Source organism: Siniperca chuatsi, linkage group LG21, assembly GCF_020085105.1.
Source record: "Siniperca chuatsi isolate FFG_IHB_CAS linkage group LG21, ASM2008510v1, whole genome shotgun sequence".
In the NCBI taxonomy this organism is placed as follows: domain Eukaryota; kingdom Metazoa; phylum Chordata; class Actinopteri; order Centrarchiformes; family Sinipercidae; genus Siniperca; species Siniperca chuatsi.
The window spans coordinates 16433703-16460966 of NC_058062.1; the positions used below are offsets into that span (position 1 = coordinate 16433703).

The following is a 27264-nucleotide window of genomic DNA, read 5'->3' on the forward strand; positions in this document are numbered from 1 at the left end:
TGCCACAAAATAAGAGAAGGACTTTTCCCCCTGCATTGATGAATGTACCTTAATGCAAGTTGTAACATGGAAGCTGTTGCGCTGTTGCCTGCCTTTTCCAGAACTATTTGTAGAGCTGCTGCGATTAGTCAATTAATCGAATGGTCAAGCGACAGGAAAATTAATCACCAACAATTTTGATAATCGATTAAATGTTTAAGAAATTTTCAAGTAAAAAATCTAAACATTCTCTTGTGTAAACTTCTCAAATGTGAAAAGTTGCTTCTTTTCCTTGTCTTTACATTATAGTAAAGCGAATATTCAAGCCCATGCTTACTTACTGGAGATGTACATCTTTGACAAGACTACAGCCATGCTAGCAGCTCTGTAAGGCTGTACTTAGGCACAGCAGTGCCTCGAGCTAAATGCTAATATCAGCATGCTAATATACCCACAATGACAATGATAACATGCTGATGTTAAGCAAGTATAATGTTGACCATGTTCACCATTTTAATTTAACATTTTAATTTGCTAACATTTGCTAAATAGCATTAAACACCACATACAGCTGAGGCTGAGCCTTTTGCAAGTATTTAGTCATAAATCAAAGTGTTGGACAAATGAAAGTTTTGGATGAAAAGTTACAATTCATCTAGTATGTCTGGACAAAAGTTGGATAGCAATCCCTCCAATAGCTGTTGGATAATGACTTTAGATCACCAAAGTTCGTTTTGCACCCAAACAAATAAGAATAAACAGTTCTGTTTACAGTCTACACTTTTGACTTGGTTTAGTGTTGTATTTTAAGGATTAAAGCTGGTTTTCTCAAAATGAGTTGACACTGGTTTATGAGCAGTTTGTCCAAGACTTTTATAGGCTTAATCCACCCTGCTTTTATAGCAGACAATATTTATCAGTTCCACACAAGCCTTCACTTTTATGGCATCCTGTGACCTATGCCCCTCTCATGGTGCAAGCTTTCCCCCGCCTCTGCTTCGAACAAAGTCTTCAGAACATACCAGATTGTGTAACAAAAGGCACAATATTACTGATTCCACTGTCTACATATATGTTTCTTTTGTTTCAGTCTACAAGTCATGACTACACTTAATCTGCTATTGTCAAATGAACAGCCGGCAAAGATACTGTTTAATTCTCACACTTACTTCAGACCATTATGGACAAACTGGTCACTGCAGAAATGGAGGTTTGGGGATAATCTTTGATGTTATTCAGACAGGAGATGTAATGTAGAGGGCCTAAACGTCATGTTTACAAACAGGATGAATTATGATCCCAGGACGTTTCTGAGTCGTCAGTCCAGATGGAGTGTGGGAGTCTTTCCTGCCCTGCCTCTGGCTGGAGCACCGACTGTCACTTGACAGTTGTTCATTAACGTATGGAGGACAGGTAGACCAGCAAGGTGGAGTATTATTGATCTCCGGCTTCCACACACAAGAGGAACAACTTGTATGAAGACTGCGTTTCTTGTTTTCAGTCCACATTTTCTTTTGTATTTACTAAAAGCGGTTTGGTACAAGATCTTAGACAAAAGTTAATTTTCTTCTCTTATCTGGATGCTGGACAGTGAATTAAGAGACAGTGTGACTTCTGCTTAGTCACTAAAGAGCCCTATTAACTTCTGTTTTTGCACTTATGTCGTCAATGGAGAGGATCGGATAAGGCGGACGAATGTAAACACCTGCCTTCAGCCTTCTGTTTATCTGAACAGAGTTAGATATTTTTTGACATGTAGAAACTGTGGAAAAAGTCTCAAGGATTACAATGTACAGCTCACACAGTTTACTTTACCTGGGAGTGCTGATAATGACGGTGGTCGGCGACAAGATGATAGATGACTGTTTGTCATTGAATGCCACCATGAATGTTGTGCTGCTGGAGGACAACACTTATGCCTGGAGTCTGCCGTTTGTGAAGGCGGCCGTGGAACAAGCCATTAAAGAGGATAGGGAGGAAAACATTAAACATGGTATGGATGTTGAGGATGATAAAGAATTAAAATGTAATTTAAAATCACAATCAGCCCAAGATTTTTGAACTTGTTTAAAGACATGCAGCCAGTGGTGTTTCTAGAATATTTTGAATATGGGGGCTCGGCAGGGACATAGGGCTGGGTATCCTTTGAAATACTTCAGTACTGGTGCTGATATGATTTTTGATATGATCCTTTTTTCATTTAACAAAAGAAACTAAACTTCTCACATGTTAAATGTCAAATGTTGTGTTAACACAAGTAGCAGTACAAGAACTTTGCCTAAACAATAGAAACTACTGTTTTTGAGGCCAAGAAAGAACTTTCACGGTCAGCTAAATAAAAATGAACTAAATTGTAAATTTTTTGATTTAAATCAGGAACCTTTTGATCAAAGAGTAAGTAAAAAAGACTAAGACTCTGACCAGACATTCAATGCCAGTATTGGTACAGTTTTCTATACTCAGTACTAATGGCCACATTGTGGTTAGTACCAAAAAGTATCTAGGTTTGGTTTGATACTCAACCCTACTGAATATGTAGTGGTTGTTCTTGTGGTAGATGAATGAAGCAAAAAAGCATGTTTGATACACATAAAAGAATCCCATGCTGTTTATTTGTCTAATTGGTGCATTTTATCTCTTGTAACTAACATGTGATAGAAAACATTATGATGTATCAAACTCACCAAACTGGTCATTATCAGCTGTCCTGCACACTTTCCTAACTCTGAATGAACCATAGGAGATTGTTGGTGGAGATACTCGTGGCTGGCTTTAGTTAAAACGATACAACATCTAAATATGACAGTATTGGAGCTGCTGAAAGGCATATTTTTCCTCTTTTGGTAGAGGCTAGGCTTCTACCTACCTTCAGTGTTTATGCTAAGCTAGGCTAAAAATCGTCTCAGATGATTCTCTCTCCTGAACACACAGAGATGAAACTGATATTAAACTTCTCATCTATATGCAGGTAAGACAGCAAACAAGATTTCTTTCCAGAGTATTCCTTTAAAAGGTTTGGTTTATTATTGGCAGCATCCACGCTGCTGAAATAAGACCACAGTATTGATCTATCCAAATGTGTACTATTCATACAACAAAAAGCTAAATACAGCACCTTTAATCACCTTAATACCCCCTCAGATATATCACGAGAGGGCTTGGGGGGTCCTGACCTACAGTTGGGAACCACTGGCATGAGCTGATTTTTCTCAAATGCTTTAAATCCATTTTTGCTTGTCAACCAAACATACATGTGACTTCATTCTTTGACAGTGTTTTATTATGTAAGAAATAGTTAAGATGACTCATTATCGTCATTAATAATCCGACATGAACTTTACTATTACTGCCAATCATTTTGTCAGAGACTGGTCATCTTATTACCAAATGAAACTATGTAATATTCTTTTTTTTTTGCCGCTGCTATAAATGCACTGTTTTAAATTCTCTGTGGGCGAAATCAAATGGGCGATAAAGTCAGTCTAATCTAATCTTAACAGCCCAAAGAGATGAATGAGTCCATTTTTGATATTAATAATTCTTATCTTCTTTCCATGACCCAAGATTTAAACTTCACTTTGACGGCTAACTACAATGGGTTCGACACCACTGTGTACAAACGGCAGGGCTGTGGGAGCAGCACCTGTGAGGGAGTGGCAATACTCAAGTCGTTGCATGTGAGTGTGGTCAAAAGATGTCAAAAGATGAGATGTCTTCAAAGTGTTTCTTTTACGTCAAATTAATCACAGGTGTTGTGGTAACACAGCTTTAGGCGAAAAGGCACTGAGAGGCTTCGAGATGCCTCTGAGAACGAGAAACCAGGACCTGAATCTTTTATCTTTGTCCTCTGTCATTTCTAAAATCTCAGTGTAAAATAGTTTTTTCTGTAAGTAGTGATAAGATCCAAGTGATAAAATGTTGTGGCTCAGTGTACAGTAATAACAAGTTCCATTTTTGTAGTTTGTTAGTCTCAATAGATTACCATTTAGCTGGCACAGTTACATGTCTATTGTTGACAGGGGTTATCATGGCTCACTTAAATGTAAAATTATAAATGAGGCATGTAGTCAAACCATTTCCAGGATAGTTACTAAGGTGGATAAGAAGGTAAAAGTAAATTTTTGCTGTCAGCGCCTCACAGGCAATGATCAACCGCATCTCTGCAGACACACCAGTTTGCACCAACAAAATCCCCATTGTAGGGGTTGCCGTCGTAGTAGTAGAATGCAAATATCTCCAAAAATAGCAGCCTGAAAACACCAAAATGTAATGCAGCCACAGGATGCTGTATGTTGAGCATCTAGTAGGTGCGACTGTTAGGAAACTCTTTCATTCATACATTCTGGGAAGTGTAGGAAATCACAAACCGAAGTAGAACTAGAAAAGAGGTCGGGGAAAAGCTTAACTGCAGCACTTAATCATGAAATAACTACACAAAGGCACTGAAATCACAGACCAGACATATTATTGTAAAAAATCTGTTCAGTTTCCTCTATAAATATGATATCTGAACCATGGCAGTGGTAGTGCTGTGTTTCACAGTTAGTGACACACTTATAATGCCTCTGTGATGACAGAATAATTACAGCTTTTGTATCTTTCTGCAGTATAGCGGTACAATTGGATGTGTCATGCTGGGGCCTTCCTGCACTTATGCCACCTTCCAGTTAGTGGAGTGAGTATTACTATTTCTCTTTAATTATGTACCTCTAAACTACTGACAGATTAATAACTTTTCACCCCCTCTTATCTGCCTCAGTGAAGAAATTGGCCTGAATCTGAGCATTCCCATCATCTCTGCTGGGAGCTTCGGCCTCTCGTGTGACTATAAGCCCAAACTGACCCGAATTCTGCCTCCGGCACGCAAGATCTCAGACTTATTCCTCAACTTTATGAATGAAACCTTGCCATTTAAGAGTGCTTCATGGGAGCAGGTCTATGTCTACAAGAAGTCCAGCAACGCAACTGAGGACTGCTTCTGGTGAGACAACACAGTTCACCCAAGTGACCTCTTTAGCGTCATTCAGTGTTCCAGCATGTGCCACTTTTTTGTTTTATCTTCTTGCTTTTGCCACAGGTACATCAACGCATTAGAAGCACCCTCTGCCAACTTTGCCACAAGGACAAAGAGAGAGATGCTGCGTGGGGAGGAAGAGCTGACGAATGCCCTTACTGATAAGAACAGATACAGCAACAGTGGGTATTGTTTGAGTTTGTTTGAGTTACATCTCAATGCACTAAGCATTTCTTCCTGAGCTGTGTCATTCCTCCAACAAAGCTTGACCGACCAAATAACCTCAAACCTGAAAAACATCATCTAATATCTACACTAGAGATGAGTGAACTATCTAATCAGAACAGTCACGATATTAGCATGCATGGGGTGAACAGGAAAAAAATTCAGAATGTAAAATAAGGAGTGGATATTTATTTAGATATTTAAGTACTAAAAATGTAATAATAATAATAATAATAAAACTTTACTTATAGAGCACTTATCAAAACAAAGTACAAAGTGCTTCACAACAAGAAAAATAAAATAACACTGTGAATGACGAAATATAAAGAAATAAAACACATGAAATACAGAAAAGCAATAAAATAAACAGTAAAATAAACAGCCAGTTCACGTAAAATCAGGATATGCTTTCAGATAAAAATGTGTTTTGAGACGAGATTTAAACGAAGACACTGACTCAGACAACCTAATTTCTTCGGGCAAGTTGTTCCAGAGCCTCGGGGCCCTGATAGCAAAAGCTCTGTCCCCTTTAGTTTTCATCCTGGACTCAGGAACAGACAGGAGACCCCTGCCCGAAGATCTCAAACTACGTGAAGGTTCATAAGGGATTACAAGGTCTAAAATATAATCTGGGGCCAGGCCATGAAGAGCCTTAAAAGTAATCAACAAGATCTTAAAATCAATCCTAAAACCAACAGGGAGCCAGTGTAAAGAGGCTAAAACCGGTGTTATGTGGTCATACTTCTTGGTCCTGGTTAACAGCCTAGCAGCTGAGTTTTGTACAGTCTGCAGTCGTGTCAGAGCTTTTGATTAAGACAAGTGAACAGGCTGTTACAATAATCAAGGCGTGAGGAGATAAAAGCATGCACAACAGTTTCTGCATCACTAAGATTTAAAATAGATCGTATTTTTGCAATGTTTCTGAGGTGATAGAAACATGATTGGACAAGCTTAGTGATATGTTGCTCAAAACATAAATTGCTATCAAACAGGACACCAAGATTTCGTGCAACAGGCTTGATATGTTGTGACAGGTTACCAGTGGATGGCAGTATTTGTTTAGTGATGTCTTGGGGCCCAATAACAAGGATTTCAGTTTTATTTGAGTTGAGCTGAAGAAAATTTATCGACATCCAATTTTTATGTCAGACAGGCAGTCCTGCAGAGAACTCAGCGTACTAAGGTCAGTGGGCTTGACAGGGAGGTACAACTGTGTGTCATCCGCATAACAATGAAAAGAAATACCATGTCTGCGGATTACATCACCCAAGGGAAGCATGTATAAGGAGAACAATATTGGTCCCAGAATTGAACCTTGAGGCACACCATACTTGATATGGGAAAAGGATGACTTGAAGTTATTAATGCTAACACAGAATTTCCTATTGGACAGATAAGATGCGAACCAGTCTAGTGCAGTTCCAGATATGCCCACCCAGTGCCTCAGTCTGTCTAAAAGAATGCCATGATCAATTGTATCAAAGGCAGCACTTATGTCCAACAGCACAAGAATTGAACACATGCCTGCGTCTGCATTCATTAAAAGGTCATTAGTGATTTTGAGAAGGGCTGTCTCAGTGCTGTGGTGTTGACGAAAGCCAGATTGGAACTTTTCAAAGGTATTATTGTTTTCCACAGCAGCAAGGAGCTGCTTAGATACAAGTTTTTCGAGAATCTTCAAATAAAAGGCAATTTGGAAATTGGGCGGTAGTTATCCAGGAGGGTGGGATCAAGCCCAGGTTTTTTAAGACTGGCTGGACACAAGCTGTTTTAAAGAAATCAGGGACACAGCCAGTAGACAGCGAGCTGTTAAAAATAATTTGTAAAGGGGCGCAATACAATCCATAACTTCCAATAGAAACCTAGTTGGGATTTTGTCCAGAGGGCTGGAGGATACTCTCATAAGAGACATGATGTCTGCGAGTTCGGGCAGAGTAACAGCAGAAAAATTGCTCAAAGAATCCCTGAGCGGGTGATCCACATCTAAAAAGGCAGGATTGGGGTGATATCAGATCTTATTAACTCCACCTTACCAGCAAAGTGCAAAAGAAACTTTTCACAATCAGCATCACACTCAGCAGGGGCACAAGGAGAGGCAGGGTTAACTAACTGATCCACAGTCTTAAACAGGAATCTGGGGTTGTGCTGATGGGCAGAGATAAGTGCAGAGAAATGGCATGTTCTTGCATCCTTCACCATCCTATTATAAAGGCGTAATAACTCTTTCATGGCCACAAAGTGGACCTGGAGACGTGATTTCTTCCATCTGCGTTCTGCTCTTCTGCAATTCTTTTTACAGCTTCGAATACTGTCATTTAACCATGGCTGTTTTCTAGTCTTTGAGTTTTGTCTATTTTTAAGAGGAGCTATGAGATCTAATGTTGAAGAACACTGGTAGTTAAAATAATCAACCAAATCGTTGGTGTTGGAGGAATCGGGAAACACACTGCCCGGAGGATTGAACCGTGTACAGAATTTTGAGGCACTATGCTCATTAAGGACGCGTGTGTACTTAGAGTGGGATAAGACAGAACTGGCAGCCTCTAATTCACAGTTAAAAACAATGCATAGGTGATCAGATACAAACATGTCCCTGGTTTCCACAGATGGGGTTTTCAGGCCCAAAGTAAAGACTTTTAAAGACTAGGTCTAAGGTGTGGCCACGGGAATGAGTTTGGCCAGACACATGTTGTTGTAAGTTGAAAGAGTTAGTGATATTTAAAAAATCAGCAGCAAGGGCATTAGAGGAGTCATCAACGTGAATATTAAAGTCACCACAAAGAACAATTCTATCATAATTTAACACAAGACTGGATAAAAACTCAGGGAGTTCCAACAAGAAGGAGCCAGCTGGTTTAGGGGGGCGATATATAATAGCAAATATGACTGGGAGGGGGCCACCAAGTTTAAACATGAGCACTTCAAAGGAGGAAAAATCATTGCAAGCTATGAGGTCACACTTAAAATGCTTCCTATAGACAGTAACAAGGCCCCCACCTCGACCACAGACCCTAGGGCAACTAAAGCAGTCATAATCAGGAGGGCACAATTCAGCCAGCTGACTGTGATCACCAGGATGTAGCCAGGATTCAGTTAAAAACATAAAGTCTAACTCAGTGGAAGAGATAAAGTCATTTAAAATAAACGTTTTGTTAGAGAGGGATCTTACATTCAGAAGAGCCATCTTAAAAAATGTACTGCATGGCTCTAGCAATGGCAATATTGGTCTGTTGGTGTGTCCACCACTTTAGTCCAGACTGAAATATCTCAACAACTATTGAATGGATTGCAATCAAATTTTGTACAGACATTCATGGTTCCCAAAGGATAAATCTTACTGACTTTGGTAATCCCCTGACTTTTCCTTTAGCGCCACTATGAGGTTGACATTTCTGGTTTTGAATGAAATGTCTTGACAACTTTTGAATGGATTGATATGAAATTTGATATGGACTTAAATGTCCCACTCAGGAAGAATTTGATTAACTTTGGTTGTCCCTTAACTTTAAAGAGACAGCTATAGATTTTAAAAGTATTCAACCGATAACATCCCACCCCCCCTCCCTTCAAGCCTCCCTCCAAAGCCACTCCCCCAAAACACATTGGTGCGCGCAGGTGGGCAGGTAGGTAGGCCAGCCAATCATTTCATTCATGCCGATTCAGAGCATTTGATTTATTGATTGCTGTCAGGATGTAAAGGGAATGTCAACAAATATAACAAAAAATGCTTCTGAAATACATTAAATACCCTAGCTTTAACTAGCTCCATCATCAGGTCAAAATTTCAGTTTGTCCAATACTTGCACATACACATCAATACAACCAACAGCATGCTAACACGCTAAAACTAACTAAACTAAAATGGTGAACATTATACCTGCTTAGCATTGTTTTGGCATTGTCATTATCATTGTCAGCATGATGTTAGAATCCAGCTCAAACCACAGCCTCACAGAGCTGCTATGGCTGTAGACTCTTGTAGCTCCAGCACGGAAAGTCAATTTGTAATATACTGTAACCAGTGCTTGAAAACAGTTGTGTTAAATGTACAGTACAGCTCAAACATTACCTTTCCTGTTATGGTGAAACTGATTTATTTATTTCAGTTTTCATCCTATGTGGGAGCCCTGATGACATTGTTTCAATAAAGGAGAAGGTGGGCCAGATTCATGAGGACATCATGTTCATTCTCCTCGATATTTACAAGTAAGCCTGTCTAGGATTTTACCATTTTGTCCATACAGTGTAAGCTTGAAGTTTTATGAGTCTTTTTGGTGTAAAACGAGAAATCAGAATATACTGTAAAACCTGAGATGTGACATTTTGAATGTGTAGAAGCAACGGTGTTCACAGTGACACCCTTTACCTTCCTCCAGCCCTGAGTATTATGGCAACACAACATCCAGTAAGGATATGCAGGACGTACTGGTGATCACTCTGCCACAGAGGAACTACATCATTGGCTCAAACTCAACATACAACAACACGGTGAGCAGTAACTCAAACACCCAAACAAGACTGTGTAGAGTGTGTAGACAAACAGGTCTTGCATAACTCTTAGACTCTTTTTGTCTATCTAATGGGCAGATAAATGACTATGTGGCTGGGTATCATGATGGGGCGCTGCTGTTTGGCAAAGTGCTTAGAGAGAGGCTACTCAGTCAGCGACGTCAAAAGGGATCCTATGATGTGCCTCTGAGTGAAAACCCATTTGGAAACATCTCCTTTGACGGTGCGTATGAACAACTCAGGGTTACCAAACACAATGGGAGGCAGAATTTCAGTGCAAAAGAATAAGCAAACCCAGACATCATAAGGTGTTATAGGTGAGGAGGGCGCAGCCTGCATGGGTGAGGGTGTAGTGATGGATCAGGCAACCAAAACCAAGGACTGCTTGGTAAAACAGTTCTTTTATACTCCAACACAAATGTTACAGGTTAGAGCAATGACCTGTCTAACTGCAGCAAGAAAACACATCAGAGCACAAGACAGGCAAACACAGTGGGTATTGTTTGTTTTGTTGTAGCTTTGTTTCTGTATTAGACAAAGCCACCAGTCATGGAAATTGTAATATTTATAGTTAATTTGTTCGTACCTTCGATGAATTCACAGAGTTCTGTGTTGGAAAAACTATTTGGTGGTTTTGCATACATATTTAAATTGCAAATGCTGTCAGTTACTATCGATCGTTTTCAAAGCATAATATAACATTGTTTTCCTCTCCTCCAAGGAAACATTGGCCCCAGTACAGTTCAGTATAATATGAAAATCAACTTACAGAGAGCATCACATCAGAGTGAACATTTACTTGCCTTTGTTTTATGGTTAGTTTTATTGTTGCCTGGTAATGCATTCATGATCTGATTTGAAAACTCTTCTGTACCTGTGTACGAGGATGCGCCAACCCTTGAACTTTGCCTTGGTTGCCATCGTGATAGTAACAGGGTGCAGGTCTGGCAATGGGTCGTTTTCACAGCATTCAGGATCGCTTATTGTTTGTTCTCTGGGTTTGATTTTCGGACAACATTGCTTGTTTCGGAAGGCAACTCTCAAATCCTTGGTGTTGAACATCCTTTAAGGCACCACCAGGGTTTCCAAAATGCTCCCTGCTTGCAACCGCAATACTGTAAAATTGTTATAATGCTTGTAGTTAGATTAGTCGGTTAATTTATTCGATTGGCAAGTGTTTTAATAATCAAGTTATTAAGTTATTTTCAAAAATGAAAGAAATTAAGATTTGCTGCTTTTTCCTTGTCTTACACCATGGTAAACTGAATATCTTTGGGGTTGCTCGACTGTTTGTCAGGCATAAAAAGCTATTTGAAAAGGTCACCTTGGACTTTCTTTAATAGACCAAACAATTAATCGATCAACCAAGAAAATAGCAGATTAATTAATAATGATAATGATAATCGCAAGTCTACTTGACTTGACTATGTCATGTTTTATTAATCTTAGCTTTTTCATAATTTTCAAATCCAAAGCAACTCATTGTTTCTTAGCCTTTTTGACTCATTCCACAGTAAACATTTTATAGCTCATCCAATTAAAATGCATCAAACTGTAACAATTCCATTTCCAGGAAATCAAAAATGCTTTCTTTGTTGTGTGTGTGTGTTTGCTTCCAGCAGGTATGGGAGGACACTATGTGCTCGATAAGTACGGTGACAGAGATGTAAACTTCTCAATGATTTACACATCAGCTGTCACTGGCAAGGTGAGACTACTGTCCATTCAGCAGTCAGCACAGTCAATGTGAGCATTTGGTTTTATACTTTGCCTCTGTCTCTCTCCAGTATGAAACCCTGCTTGTGTTTGACACATCGCAAAATAAAACCATAGAGATACACACAAACCCCGCCCTGCACTGGAAAGGGAATCACCTGCCTTCTGACGTGCCAGAAAATTCAGACGGTAATACACACATTCACACTGATGCTTCACTGTAGCCTGAAGATTGTTAACACTGTACAGCACAGTAAAGTTCTCTCTGGTCTGTGACTCCCAATCGTGTCATGACCTCACAGCATAGTTTTTGTTTGTGTGAGTGTTTGAGATTTCAAGCAACTCCATGTAGAGTCTCTGACACAAGGTCGAAAAACTTTGGCATAGAGATCACACAAGACATCATTTGTAAAGTCAAGTTTAATTATAAGCACGTTTAAAGGGACAGTTCACCCCAAAATCAAAAATAAACATTTTCCCCATTACCTGTAGGGCTATTTATCAATCTAGATTGTTTTGGATATTGCTGTAGAGATGTCTGAATATTTTGAATATAATGGGACTGTATGGCACTCGGCTTGTGGTGCTCAAAGCGCCAAAAAAATTTATTTGAAAAACTCAGCAGCAATGTCTCTTTCCAGAAGTCATGACCCGGTTACTCAAGATAATCCACAGACTTTGTTGTAAGCAGTTTCATGTAGGAACTTTTTTCTTTCTACCAACAGTAGAAAGGCGCTTTGAAAAATAGAATCCAAAATGTTAAAACTCTGATTTAAAAGCCAAATAATAAAAATGGGTCCTGATGTGGAGGGGTAGGATGTTCCATAATTTAGGACCAGCGATAGTAAAGGCCTGATCTCCCCTGTGCTTTAATCTGTACCTTGGGACAACCAAAAGCATCGGGTCAGCAGACCTCAGTGATCTTGAGGTGTGTACAAAGATAAAAGATCAGCGAAGTAATGAGGCGCCAACCCATTTAACGACTAAACAAACAATAAGATCTTAAAATCCATTCTAAAACGAACTGGAAGCTAATGCAGAGAGGCCAAAATGGGCGCGATGTAATCACGTTTACGTGTGCAACTAAGGGTGGTGAAGAGGTCAGGGCTTCCAAACATCCTTTAAGTCTGAAGATATGATTTAGAAATATAGTGTGATTTATTTAATGGTCATTATTCCAGAAAAGGCTGTTAATGCTTTTTTGGTCAATGCCGCCGTGTGTGTGTTTGTGTGTGCTTCCAGGCTTCAGTATGCAGGATGTGATTGTGATCGTTCTAAGTCTCAGTGTTGTCGTGGTGACAGCCATCGCTCTCATCTTCTACAGGTAAACAGCACACAGATTTCATAGCTTTATCACACGTGCAACATGTAGAATTATTAGCATCAGTAAAGCTGATTTTGAGATGGTTCTGACTAGAGTTTAAATTGTCTGTGGCGGTTTTAATTGAAGCTCAGGAAACCTAAAGACCAGAGGAAACACCTCTCCCTCCATATTCACATTTGGTCATGTGGGGGAAAACCCCTTCAGCTGGGCCAGATGTGTTCAGGTCCTCTCACACACTGTTTAATTCTTCTTCAATAAAACACTTGAGTTGAATAGAGTCCAATGCAATATAGATTTTACTGTAATATCAAAACAAAGTACATGTAAAACGAGTTGGTTCATAAAGCAACTGAACAGGCTCAGTTGTGCATTCACTTATATTTTCAAAACATGCTCCTCCCGGCGGGATGTTGGGATGTTCCCTGTTGGTCCACTCATTGACAGTCTCTGATTGGTTATGAATTATTGTGCCATTATGCTTTTACCCGCTGGGGGCGCCATTATATAAAGAAACTTCTGATTAAAAACACAAAACCATGATTACCTCAACTGTCCTTGAATAAACTGGATAAAGATAAGGATAAGAATGATAAGAAAACTAAAACAGGAGGATCCGGGCAGAGAGCTGTGACTCCTGGGAAGAACATCTTTTCTGTCTTTTAATTAGACAGAAAGAGTTTAACACAAAACTTCCCAGGCTCTGTTCAATGAAATACAAACTTTCGTGTGTTGTTTCTGGATCATAAATTCAATGTGTCTTTGATTTAAATGGAGCACATCATAACTCTGCAATAAACAAGCACCCTCCGAACTTTGGTAAAACACATCAAAGCCCACAGCAGTTGCCATTACATGTGTTCAGAGAGCATGCACATTTTCTTCTATGTCCATCAACTGTTGACACTTATTATAATCTATAGTACGCTCTAAAATATCTAAAAAATTAAGGTTTTGTTACAACACTATATGTATTAATCAGGAAACATATTAGTTCGACCAAAGAGTGAGCTAATTCATGCACTACAAACACAGGGAAGGGGAAGGTCACTCGGCCCTGTGTGCTCCAGAGTGTATACGCAATTAGGAGTGCCATTGCACGGGAGAGGCAGAGAGCTTCTCCATACAATGGGCACCCTTCCACAGGAAGGTAGGTGCAGTACAAGCAGGCCGGTGCTTTCACTGAGCAACACAACCTGAATGATTATTGAACTTGATTGTCTATATATGTCTATATCAATGATGATTAACAGGAAAATATTTTCCACAGTCAGTGTGTCATACATAGCTGTGAGGTGATTGGGCGCACTCTGAAAGCAAGAAAGTTATCCCACAAATACGCGCTGTTTATCTCATTATGTATGTACTCACTGTATGTGTGTGTGTATGATGTTAGGCAGAACAGGAAAGAGCGTCTTATGCAGAAGAAGTGGTCTCACATCAACCCGCATCTGATTGGTCCGCTGGATGAGAGGGAGGTCTCTCTGAAGGTAAACAGCCTGATCAATCACCAGTTTCCTACATGTTAGATTAGAAATCTCAACTTTTCTCTGAGGGCTGGTAAAGAAGCAGCTATATGAGACACGACAAAATGAGACAAGATGATCATGATATGAGAGAATCAGGTGAGGTAAAAACATGAAATTATATTAGATAAGAACTTCAAATTAAGTGTTGTCTAATACTCACCTGATGAGGTGAGTAGGAAAAAAAATGAAATTATGTAAAAAAAAAAAAAGAGTACTGAACTCCAGCACGTTGTCAGTTTCGTCATAAACCTTTGTCTGGCATCCGTCAGGCTTTCTTTTACATGATGTGCACTTGAAATTTGATGAGATCGTATCCATTAAGACAAGGACATGAACTCAGATAAGTGTGTGTGTGTGTGTGTGTGTAACAGATTGATGAAGATAAGAGGAAGGACAGCACATACTTCAGTCACAGAGGCTGCTATGACAAGAAGGTACCAACATTTCAAATGATAGAAATCAGTATTTAGTCGTAAAAAGAACAAAAAGAAAGATGATCGTGTATTTTCACTCAGTGTTTGAGTTTGTCTTATTTCTCTGTATTCTTCAGCCTGTTATCTTGAAAGAGCTGCAGCAAGCGGACGGAGACTTCACCGAGGACCAGAGGATTGAGCTTAACACTGTAAGACACCTCTGTGTTATTCCTCAGAGCTTTTAAACCATTAGAGCAATTGGACTGTTATATCATGGACACTGTCCACTCCACTCTTTAAGTTACTGTGGGTACATTTAAATAATCCCTTCTGTCCCTCTTTTGTGGTGTTTTCCTGTTTATTGCCTGAAGAAGCAGAAATAGCATCAAAAACAGTACAGTATCCTAAAGGAGTTCGAACTGACATTGCAGTTTTGGTGGACCTACCTCCACCTTTCTTTCCTCTTTCAGCTCCACATTCAGTTTTCTTTCATGTTAAATTTACACAAGCCTTTCCCGAGATCATTTTCAACGGAGATAGATGATGCTATACTTGTTTGAAATTTTCACATTCTAACTTTCTGTCAGTTTAGCATTTTCCCATCCATGAAAATTATTTCTGGTTTTGTTAGCACATAAAGAAATGAATCTTCCTGCCAATGCATTAGACTTTGAGCTTTGTCTTAGTGACACAATTAAAAGAATGTGAATGAATGAGCATTTTCCTCTTTAACATCATATATAGGATGCGTCATTTTTAACACATCCATGTCTCTGGTTTGAGATAACATGTACTTGTCATTTGTGATGTTGCCCAACCCTTTTTTAACCCTTTCTGTCCAACCTCCCCGTCCCTCCCGACCCTTCCTGTCACTTCCTCCTCTCCTCTCATGTTTCAGCTGCTGCGAATCGATTACTACAACCTAACCAAGTTCTACGGCACGGTGAAGTTTGAGTACGGCGTGTTTGGGGTGTTTGAGCTCTGTCAGAGGGGCTCCCTCAGGGTAAGAGCAGACCATCACTCATACAGTCCCATTGCCTGGCACTTTCCCTGCACAGACAATGGGAATAAGTGATTCATTTTTTGTGCAGATCCACAAATTTTATTAACATTGCCAGATAGGACCTTTTTGAACTTTTTAGCTATTTTATCATGAACTACGGCACTGACTTAACTGACTGGAACATGTGTCCCAAGACAGTCTTATCACTGTGTGTATTTTAATGCACATGTAACCCCCCCAAAAAATGTACTTTATTAAGACAACACATTTGTAGAACTTTGCAGCCTCAGTAGATGTATAAAAGCTCTCTGAGTGATTTCTAATTATATAGCTTTTTGTCTTTTTACATTTTACAACCTGACTGACTGAGATGGATCTATAGAGAGCTTTCTTTTTGTAATAGTAATTGTTATTTTGTTATTTTTTTATCTTCTTCTTCTTCTTATCTTCATCTGTAGTTTATTTAATATCTGCCTTTAAATGCATTTTAAAGCCTTTTTAACCAGCATTGTGAATCACACTGCATTCAACTGTAAAACAAATGTATTATTTGAAAACAAATGCCTGTTGCCAGTTAACGTCAACCTGACTCGGAAAAAAATAACGTTAAATGTCATGTGCGCACACTGCATGTGACAATGACCATTTCTGGTGCAATGTTGTACTGACTTTGCTTCTTGTTACATGACTACAGTACAGACAAACTTGGTGGTTTATTTCTCCACTGCTCACAATGACTTCACCATTCATTTGATAAGTCGCGGACACACAGTTTAAAGAGCACACACAGACTAGTGTTTAAGTGTTTCACAGTTCCATTAACTGAGTACATCATGTAAGCAGAATAGTAAAAGTGAACTTCTTTATGTTTTTCCCCAGTACATTCTGAATGACAGGATCTCCTACCCAGATGAAACCTTCATGGACATGGAGTTTAAGATATCAGTCATGTATGACATAGCCAAGGTATTGGTTTTTTTTTTGTTACTAAAGTTTTTTGTGGGTCATTTATTCATGCACTGTACTGTTTGTTCATTTAGCTGTTTTATATGGAGGACCAAAGAGGAAAACAAAATTAATTTCAGGATTTATTTTTCTTAAGCGATATTTATGTAAATTGCGCAGTATTTTCCTAATCGACATGGCCTGGTTTATTGTGTTTTATATGTTTTAAAGGTAATAATCAGTTTGCTCAATGTATTTTACCTCACTTACAGTACATTTCAAGGAGAGTAGGATGAAACAACAAATAACAACTCTCCTGGATTAACCATCTTGCTCACTACTGTCCTCCTGCTTTATATCTTCTACAGGGCATGTCTTATCTCCACTCCAGTAACATTGACGTCCATGGTCGCCTCAAGTCCACAAACTGTGTGGTCGACAACCGCATGGTGGTCAAGATCACTGACTTTGGCTGTCACACCATCCTGAGGCCAGGCAGAGGTGAGACTGAGTTTTTCCTCATCATTGAGGTTGATTATTGATCTAAACACTGAGAACACCAGCAACTCAGCTTCCCCTCTCCTCTCCTCTCAGACGTGTGGACGGCCCCAGAGCATCTTCGTAAAGATGGGGTGTCTCAAAAAGGCGATGTCTACAGCTATGCCATCATTGCTCATGAGATTGTAATGAGGCGGACCCCGTTCTATACACAGTTCTGCTCTAATCCTGCAGGTAGGCCTGGATAATTTGGCACGCCACTAAACTGCGATAAACAACACAACAAACAAAACTTTCTCTGTCTTCTTTGATGAAATGTGAGAAAATTAACATTTTGTTATATTTCAAAAGGAGCTTTTTGTGTGAATAATTAATTCCTTAAGAAAACTGGGTTGTTTGTGTGACAATATATGTGGAATGGTTATGACAAAATCAATCAATTGTGAGTCATTACTTTCTGTGCACAAAATCTGTGTCAGTACAAGACAGTTCACAGTAAGATGGGGCGTTGATGCAGAACACTCAGCGATCATTCTCAGCTCTAAGTTCTGCTCGCCTTTATTATCTTAATGTCATCCCTCAGAGAAGATCTACAGAGTGCAGTATCCCATTGGGACAAACTTCTTCAGACCTGACCTCAACTTTGACGGTGCATCAGAGAAGGAGATCGAGGTAAGAGAGCCACCAAACATTGTGGAGGACATTACAGTGACACACTCAAGGTTTATAAAGTAAAGCTGCTTGGACTCATCAAAGTTAAATAAAGGTCATACACTCCCTCCCTCTTTTTCTCTCTTTGTCCGTGTGTGCATACAGCTGTACATGCTGATAAAAAACTGCTGGGATGAAGACCCAGAACGGAGGCCAGATTTTAAGAGAATAGAGTTAACTCTGGGTAAGATTTTCAGGTACGTCAACGCCACACATTCATTTAGGCAGACCTTTAATCGTTTCACTTATACACTACATGGCCAAATATAAGTGGACACCCGAAAACAAAATATGTGGACTCCAGAACATTAAACCTATATGTGTAATACAGGCCAGTCAAGTTCTTCCACACCAAACTGATGAAATCATTTCTTTTTTAGGTCTGGCATTGTACACAGGGGCATGTCATGTTGAACCAGGAAAGAGCCTCCTAACTGTTGCCACAGAGTTAGAAGCACACTATTGTCTAAAATTTGTGATTTTGGGCTATATACTGTAAATCAAATATACTTGACTTAACTGGAATAAAATATCACTGTATGCTGTAGCATTAAGGTTTCCATTAATTGGAACTAAGCGGCCCAAACTTTGAAAAACAGGGATGTCCACATACTTTTGGCCATATAGTGTATGCATTCCTGTACACTCGAGATCCTTCCTGCTGCGCTATTCTCTTACATGATGATTAATTCATTAAATTATATAAATAGTGATAGTAATGTAATATATGTTGACACAGTAACCTGCACAACCAAGCCACTGAGACATACATGGACAACCTGATCCGTCGCCTGCAGATGTACTCCAGGACTCTGGAGCGTCTGGTGGAGGAGAGAACCTCTTTGTACAAAGCTGAGAGAGACAGAGCTGATCGCCTCAACTTTATGCTTCTTCCTGGGTAGGTTTATACTGGGGGCATGTTTTAAAGCTGCACTGATCTTTTTATTTTATTTTACAAAGCATCAAATGACTGTGATGATTGTTTTGGTGATATGGCCGACAAACTTTCACCAGCATAATTTTCAGCAGCAGCATCAGCAGGCAACTGTTTTCAGTGAAAAATGGCTGATAAGCCCACTATGCTACCAAAGGTCGTGACTAGCTGGTTAACATAGTGGAGCATTAAGCAGCTAAAGAGCCAGATACCGTATGGCCCTCAGTAGTTAGTGGAGACGAAAACAGAGCTTTAAGGAGAGTTGTCAGGTCTCTTGGAACATAACTCTTAATGCATGCTAATGTTGCTCTGTATCAGCTGGATGCGTAAATAGGCAACTGTTTGCTAACACGTTTCCATAAAAACTTTATCAGGTGAACATATCTTTATAGCCTTGTATTTTTAATGTATATCTGTTTTTATTTCCTCTCTTTTTTCTTTCTCTGTTTTTTATTTTCTCTATTGCCTCTTGTGTATTTATCCCATTTCATAAATCCTGGAAGCAGGAGGCTTTTTGAAAGGGGATGTTTAGAAATCGTTCCAGTTTTTCAGCAGCATGTATTTATTGAAAACATTGACTTTCCTCATTTTCCTTCAACCTCGGTAATAACTGTCTTTGTCTTGTCCGCCATGTAGAGGCATCAAGTGCCTGACCTACAGCTCAAGGCAAGGCTGTATCTGCATGTACATGTACATGTCATATTCCCTTAGCGTAAATGTAACTGACAGCAGTTTTAATCTTATGAGAAGCCATCAGTTCACTTCAATATTTTCCATTCCCGCTGTGTCTCCTCAGCCCAGTGGTGCGTTCACTGAAGGAGACGGGCAGAGTGGAACCAGAGCTGTTTGAAGAGGTGAGCATCTATTTCAGCGACATTGTGGGATTCACCACCCTCTGCCACTACAGCACCCCCATGGAGGTGGTCGACATGCTCAACGACATCTACAAGAACTTTGACAGCATCCTTGACCACCACGATGTCTACAAGGTACTTTAGTCCTTTATAACCTAAATCCTGGAAGCAGTTGAAGTTAGAGTTAGATTGGTATGTAAGGCTGATTATTTTCTTATTTTTTTCCCGTGTTTACTGAATACAGATAATGTTTTTATTAATAAAGATATTCATCCATTGTCTCTCAGGTTGAGACAATTGGAGATGCGTACATGGTTGCATCAGGTTTGCCCAAACGCAACGGCAACAGGCATGCGGTGGACATCGCCCACATGGCCCTGGACATCCTGGCATTTGTAGGGACTTTTCAGTTGCAGCACCTGCCTGGCATCCCTCTGTGGATCCGTATTGGTGTGCATTCAGGTAACAGAAATTCATAATGATTTTGTCTTATTTAATGTAATCCTTGTTCTTGCCCATAAACCTCCCTCAAAATTTTGCATTAGTATATTTTATGGCAATAGAAATGCATTACTTCTATTTGTCACATGGAAGTGAAGCTAACATATTTCAAAAGAAGCATTCACATGGTCGTCAAGGCAACATAATATGTATCCATGGAAGTGGCAAATTTACAAAGATGAGTCAATTGTATAAATGAATACCTAAATGGAGTAGACTATTTAAACAGCTTGTAGAATAATTAACAAAATGCCCTTTGCTTCCAAGCAGTTAATAAAATGTTTCAAAAGTCTACATTTCATCACTACTTTTCATTTTTTTAACTCCCCACTTTTCCAGTTTTCTCGATCCAAGCTCATTTATCTATTTCCCATTTCTCCCACACAACATTTTCCATTTTCCTTCCTTTTTCTTCTTGAATGTAAATGAGAACAGCGTGTCCACACACGTCTGTGGGAAAGACTCAAAACACAGAATTTACTAATTGTAGGCAGCGCGTCAATAGTACCAGTTATATATGTGAAAGTAAGTCCAAACCAGAAAAAGGCTCATAACTCTGTTCTTCTTGCCTGTCATGTTACAGATATCTAGTGGCTGAATAATATAAATGAGCCAAAAATAAATCACAAACCACTTTTTCATTGTCATAGATGTTATAAATGATCATAAATGTTTTGTGCAGAACATGGGAAATAGATGACCAAATGTAAGAACTGAGAAAATAAGAAAAGCGAGGAGTTAAAAAATGTAGGAGCCACTAAGAGATACATGGGAGAGAATTAACGGGATGAAAATGAAAAACAAGATGTGTGTTTGTGTGCAGGACCGTGTGCAGCAGGAGTGGTGGGGAACAAGATGCCTCGCTACTGTCTTTTCGGAGATACAGTCAACACCGCTTCACGCATGGAGTCCACGGGCCTGCGTAAGAGACAACACACACACACACACACACACACACACACACACTTCAGCGTTAAAGAGAGCTGAGGGGTTGACTGATTCTTTCTCATGTCGTCTTTCCAGCTCTGAGAATTCATGTCAGCCAGTCCACCATCAACATCCTGCAGAGGACAGACTGCAAGTTTGAGTATGAAAAAAGAGGAGAGACGTACCTGAAGGTTAGCTGGGTTTGCTTTTTATGAACTCATCTATCCAGGCATTTACATCAAGTGTAAAGCGTACAGATAGTGGTTACTACTCTCATTTCCTGTGTGTGTGTGTCTGTGTCCATGTGTACCTGACCCACAGGGTAAAGGCAAAGAGATGACATACTGGTTAACAGGAGTGACTGGGGGAAAATACAACCTGCCGACACCACCAACAGCGTGAGTAAAGGCTTATCTAGATTTTCTCCACACACAGTGAACACTGACACTAAGGTCACACGTCTAATAAAGCTGAAAGATACACTCTCTGGCCCCCAAAAGTGTTTTCAGCTACTAAACAACAGTGAGCTTGGTAGAAATGTTGGGATTTGATGGGACTGCAACAAAATCAGGGAGTATGTCTTTAAATATTATATACATATAAATGTAATGCATACATTCATTTCTATATGTATATATGATCTGTATTTTAATATTAATAAAAGAAAAAGTCATGTTCATGTGATTATTACCCACCCTAATATATTGTTTTTGAAGTTAAAAAGACATTGGAATAGCTTGACAGGGCTTTGGCACTTTGTAATTATTAACATAATTTTGGGCATTTTGCATCTTCCCACATTTCCATCCATAATCCAAAATAATCCTCATGTAACTGTCTCAGGGAGAACTTCCAGCGGCTCCAGCAGGACCTGGCGGAGATGATCGTATCCAGTCTGGAGAAGCGTGGAGACGGGAGCGAGGGCTTAGAAAAGACCCTGTCCACCAAAGTCCGTCGGAGGGAGACCAACAGCAGCCTGCAGGGGGACGGCCCACCAGAGTACTTCCACCTGGCTGTCACTGACAACCCCACTACCTACCTGTGATTACAGAGGAGCTTCCCGTACAATAAATACCAGTAGACGTCGTAGAAGTGCGTCATAGTCTGTACCTGTCTGAATCAGCACTGCTGGGTTACTTCGGACAGCTCTGTTCATTCAGGGGGTGGAGTGACTGTAGAGCAGCAGTGCAACAAGCAGAAGTTTATTAGTTGCTGTCTGCCACAGTGTTTATTTTGATACTACCACTCGGGGGCGCCAAAGTCAGACATTTTCAATTTCCACAAATAATGGCTGTTAATTGTACCTGTACCTGTTTTAGGTGGATATTTCTTTTTAAATGTTTCAAATAAAAATGGCATGGGTTTAAATGACACATGCCTTGTAATTTGTAACATACATGGCAACCTTTGCCTCCTCCTGTGCTGTGGACAACGATAAACCACACATAGTCACAACTAAATGGATTTAAGTGTGAGAGTCTTCCTTTGAGATTTATTAAGAAACCACATGGTCAGTTCTCTCCCAAAGGAATCCAGATAATGAGGGATGATATTGAATGTACTTTTCTTGACTTTACTTTTAGATGTTGCCTGCAGGAAGCTCATTGATTGAGAAACTTTGACAAAATTATTTACCATGTAAATAGCCTTTACTGCTGCAAAGACAGTGAAACTATATCCAAAACTACTACTAGCACTTGTCATAATATAGCAAAGATCTGAGAATATTTCTCTTTCACAGCACAACAATGCTACCTTGTTTTCAGATCATCAGAAATTTTTCTGTGATGATTTTGTTTTTGTGTTTTATTAAATTATGTTTGAAACATGGCATACGATTCAGAGCAGTTTCTTTGTTTTGTCTTTTCACAACACTTTGCAGTAAAGTACACTAAACTATACACAGTCTTACATGGTATTATTGGACACCAATCTACACCATAACACATTTCTTCAAACAGTGCAGAGAAATAAAACAACAGCTGTAGAAAATTCAAATATTTAAAAACCATAAAAACATGGTAGAAAAGAAAGATATCCAAAATTTGGATTAAAAAATGGGAGGAAACTCACCACATTGAGCACACAGAGTACATGCAGTGAGGAAACTTTTTAAGAACACACACATTTACTTGAACTTCTATACTTGTGAGGACCCTTATTGACATAGTGCATATTCCCCAGCCCCTAACCCTGACCTAAACCTAATTCTAACCTGATCCTTAAAACCAAGTCTGAAACCTCAAACAGCCCTTTGAAGGTCTGTCGAAAAGTGAGGACCTGCCAAAATGTCTTCACTTTCCAAAAATGTCCTCACCTCCAAGGTCTAAAACTCAAATTGGTCCTCACAAAGTAGGATGTACAAGTACACACATACACACACACACACACACACAGCCCTACATAGTTTTCGTTGTAACTAACGCAGTGCCACCGAGCTCTGTGGCAGGAAGTGGGACCCTGTGTTCCCTCATTGTGCTGCATGCAGACAGGCCTCCACCCCCTTCTGTCCCAGCATGCTTTGCGTGATCCCTGCAAGCAGTGAAGCCCTCCTCCCACTTAAAGCCTGTTTGGGCCCCCAGGTGCAGGTGAGGACAGGGTGAAGGGGCCCCTGTGGCTCTCTGCACCATCTCTGCATGACCGTTTCTCTCTGAAGGCGGTGGGTAGATTTTGGAAGGTGGCTCTGTTTTCTGAAGAGGTTCCTGTTGTGGCTTTGGGTCCTCTGCAACACAAACAACTGAAACATGAGTGCGTCACTGAATATTCAAATGTCACTGAATACTCAAATTGAATGAAGTATATTGTGTGATAGGATCTCCTTAAGACTGAAGTACTGATGAAGTACTCTGACATGAATTGCAGATACCATTTATTTTTAGTCAAGAAAACTAAGAGAAAAGGAAGCATTGTGGTCCTATAACACAGAATACAGTATAAAACATGACCATCAAATGCCATGCAACCACACACATCCAGTAAATCTACATTTTAACCCTCTACTGAAAGATTGGGGTCTATAAATCAAAGAATTGATCATCCCACCCTTCAAAAAACAAGACCCCCTCAAAAAAAAAAACTGTGTATTTTTTGTCCTAACAAGTAGTCTAACTTTGCCAACTTTGCCTCGTGGCAACAAATGGAAAATCTAAGTTTAGGAATACATATATATATCTATAAATGTCTTCAAGCCATCTTTATATTATGCTTCTTAAGAAACTCATTCACATGCTTGTATTTATTTCCAGCAAGTGATCTTAATTTAAAGGCAGCTACAAATGGGAGAGTGTGAGTGTGAGTGTGTGTTATATCAGAGGATTTCCTTGCAATGACATTGTTTTCACATATATTTGGTCGTCTAGTGTAAAAAAACTTTTAAACATTATAAGACGAGCATCAGACTCCTGAATTATATCACATGTGAAACAATGATGCGTTTCACAACAATTAAGTGGACTAAGCTGAATACCTCCACACTCCTGATATAGTTTTTTACATTCCTGGTTGTCTTGTGGATAAAGGCCTATTGACAGACAATTTACTCAGTCAGGACAAAAGCATGCTATTGATAAAGTGAATCTAGTTTCTCCTCAGTCCTGAGATTCCTGTTGTTGTTATTTAACTGGGTTAACACTGCACAGGAGCTGCTTTCCAGAAGATTCAAATGATGGTCATGATCATGTTGGCATATTTATCAAATAAGGCACAGGAGCTCAAGCTTTTCAGCCTGATCTAGGCTTTCATCAGCACAAAGGCCATTCAAAGGAGTTGCTGTATTTAAAGGCAGGCTGGTCACTGACTGTCTGGGTATCAGCATGTTTCACAAAGTAAATAAAGATGATGTCTCTGTGTGCACAAGGCCACACTCTTACACAATATGATACACTCTTATACGACAGAGTGCAAGCTATTCTGCTGTTTGTGCCTCTCTGCATGTCTTTTTGTCAGTTTATGTTTTCAAGGTCATGCGGAGACCGAATTCGTCCTGCCTAACCAACGGATGTGTGTTGAAACCAGAATAGCTGGTAAGAAAGCGGGGCTGACCCTTGGGACGCCTGAGAAGAAGAGAACAGAAACTGTGGAGTTTCTACTGTGATGAACGTCACACTTCATCACCTGCCTGCCTGCAGCCCCACTTCCTCCACACTACTCTCAGATGCCCGCTCTGCATCCCAGATTCCCCGCTTACAGTAAAATAAATGGCCGCCGCTGGATGAACATTTGAAAAACTAAATGTTGTCTTAACGTAATATCACTGAAGGAACATTTAAGACATGAAGGATGAATTATTATCTCTCAGATTATTATCTCTGGGACTTAAGTGATACATTCCTTCACCTGACACATTATAGTATCTGATATGACCATCTGTATATGACTATGCTATGACTAACAAATGACTAGCAGCAGCTGCTTCTATAAGGGGAGTTAAACCAGTTTAGGCGTTTAAACATCGATGCTGACATTGCTGACTCTTTTCAGCTGCTGAAGATCATGGGATATGTTGGCCTTTATGTGAAGAATTCATTCAAAAAGAATTAAACTGAGTAAGATCAAGTAAAATCATATGAATCATCAATGTCAGTTGTCCTTACCTGAGGTGCTGCTGTGGCTGGTCTGTCGTCTGTATATGATAAACCAGAGAGCCAGAGCCAAGACGGACCCCAGTGTGGCCAGCACCACAAAGATCCACAGAGCCGGACTCAGCACCATCACTAAGTCGGCCTGCGCAGCGGGGGCCGTGGCTCTCAGCTGGACCACAACAGCCACAGGTGGCTCTGAGGGGAACAGATTTATTAGCAGTAAATAGTTCCTAAAGGAGCATGGCTGCAGTCAGGACCAAGTCAGTCAAATCTGAGTCTGTTGACAATTTTAAAAATAATACCTAAAGTTTATTTAAGATCAACAGAGGTATTTATCTTAATGCGAGAGCTCTGTGCCTCCCCCCTTCAACAGACAACTACATAATGTAGTTTTTTGACTAATCTGTGCATAGATTTTTAAGTCCATTAGCAGCTGAACACAGGCATAATCACCTGAACATTTGCATTACAGAGGGGAAAATAAATACAGGCAAGTCAGGTGGAAAACAACATGTCTGAAGTTTTAGACAGCCAGGAAGTGGCTAAGAGATGTCAAGTCAAACTAGGTCCAAAACCAAGACTAGTTCATAGAGGTTTTGAGACTAAAACCAGACTTTGACAGAACAAATGATAAATCTTTGGAGGATTTATTTAGAAGAAAAAAGTCAGAGAGGTTCAGTGAAACTCACCTGTTGGTGGTTCAGGTTCAGGTCTGGTTTCTGTCTCGCTGCTGCCGATACAGGTGTTGACGAGGCTGTCCCAATAGCTGCCAGCAGGACAGTCCTTCTTGGCCATGGCTGAAGCAGGACGAACAATGTGGAGACCTGCTGCTGTGTTACCCTCCCCTACACTTGTGGTTGTGACACCAAAAAAAAAAAAAAAAAATGTAGCTGAAAACAGAACTGTCAGACACAGAGGAGGGACGTGACAGGAGGATTTATGAAATTAATGCAGAGTGTCTAACAGACGTTTCAGTTCCTCCATTTCATAGGAAAGAGTGAATCACTACATGTGTCCCCGGGGGCAGAGAGAGAGAGCTTACTGTGTTTCTGTTTCAAAAACAAAGACCCTCAAGCTCCTTAGTTTGGATTAAATATTGTATGACTGGTAATCTGTTAATCAATGATCAATTTACTGTTTGTCCACATGTTTAATTGCTGAGGATATTGATTCATTACAACTGTTAATTGGTTGTTTTATAGATTACCATCATGACTGCTGACAGCAACATCTCCATCTCTAATTCACTACTGAGACCACAGGCTTCTAAAACATCAAGTCTCTCTCTTCCATGTAATGCATCACAAGTTTTCATAAACTACATACTAGTATTTGTCATAATAAATCATATCATGCGGCAGCTGTGGGGCTCCACAACATCTCATTATCTAACATTTCTGACAAGGATTTCTCCATAGCTTCTTGTTATTAACAGCAGCAGGCTTCGCCAGAAACTCTTCAGTGAAGTAAGTGATGACATTTTTCAAGTGGGAATAATAATATTGCCTGAATGCACAACAAGCTGGGTCGTGAATCTTGATCAGCTGGCACCAGTGAAAATGTCTAAACCAAGAGTCACTGTTGGACAAAACCTATTAAGACAGA

The 27264-nt window shown here is 39.8% G+C and overlaps 2 protein-coding genes across 2 annotated transcripts; one reads left to right on the forward strand and one right to left on the reverse strand.

Annotated features, from left to right (window-relative positions):
• The first annotated feature begins 1270 nt into the window (after positions 1 to 1270).
• On the forward strand, positions 1271 to 22917 carry gucy2ca (guanylate cyclase 2Ca). The gene is made up of 27 exons (XM_044181803.1): positions 1271 to 1972; positions 3544 to 3656; positions 4587 to 4654; positions 4739 to 4960; positions 5057 to 5175; positions 9325 to 9424; positions 9595 to 9706; positions 9806 to 9950; positions 11350 to 11435; positions 11515 to 11632; positions 12686 to 12767; positions 14161 to 14254; positions 14665 to 14727; positions 14844 to 14915; positions 15605 to 15709; positions 16589 to 16675; positions 17023 to 17155; positions 17249 to 17386; positions 17736 to 17824; positions 17969 to 18060; positions 18603 to 18761; positions 19594 to 19786; positions 19939 to 20113; positions 20976 to 21074; positions 21176 to 21270; positions 21401 to 21477; positions 21923 to 22917. The coding sequence occupies exons 1-27, from the start codon at positions 1768 to 1770 to the stop codon at positions 22122 to 22124; spliced, it is 3243 nt and encodes a 1080-aa protein (XP_044037738.1). The 5' UTR covers positions 1271 to 1767; the 3' UTR covers positions 22125 to 22917.
• LOC122869137 lies at positions 22868 to 27143 on the reverse strand. Its single transcript, XM_044181805.1, has 3 exons — positions 26349 to 27143; positions 25672 to 25854; positions 22868 to 23801 (listed from the first exon to the last, which is right to left on the reverse strand). The coding sequence occupies exons 1-3, from the start codon at positions 26452 to 26454 to the stop codon at positions 23479 to 23481; spliced, it is 612 nt and encodes a 203-aa protein (XP_044037740.1). The 5' UTR covers positions 26455 to 27143; the 3' UTR covers positions 22868 to 23478.
• Positions 27144 to 27264: the final 121 nt, after the last annotated feature.

Bases quoted from the DNA above. Each gene is read 5' to 3' on its own strand.
- gucy2ca (XM_044181803.1), top strand. From the start codon at position 1,768: ATGTACAGCTCACACAGTTTACTTTACCTGGGAGTGCTGATAATGACG. The intron at 14,916-15,604 runs GTAAGACACCTC...CTCATGTTTCAG, and splicing joins AGAGGATTGAGCTTAACACT to CTGCTGCGAATCGATTACTA. The intron at 19,787-19,938 runs GTACTTTAGTCC...ATTGTCTCTCAG, and splicing joins ACCACCACGATGTCTACAAG to GTTGAGACAATTGGAGATGC.
- LOC122869137 (XM_044181805.1), bottom strand. From the start codon at position 26,454: ATGGCCAAGAAGGACTGTCCTGCTGGCAGCTATTGGGACAGCCTCGTC. The intron at 25,855-26,348 runs GTGAGTTTCACT...TGTTCCCCTCAG, and splicing joins TGAACCTGAACCACCAACAG to AGCCACCTGTGGCTGTTGTG. The intron at 23,802-25,671 runs GTAAGGACAACT...TTTGTGTTGCAG, and splicing joins CAGCCACAGCAGCACCTCAG to AGGACCCAAAGCCACAACAG.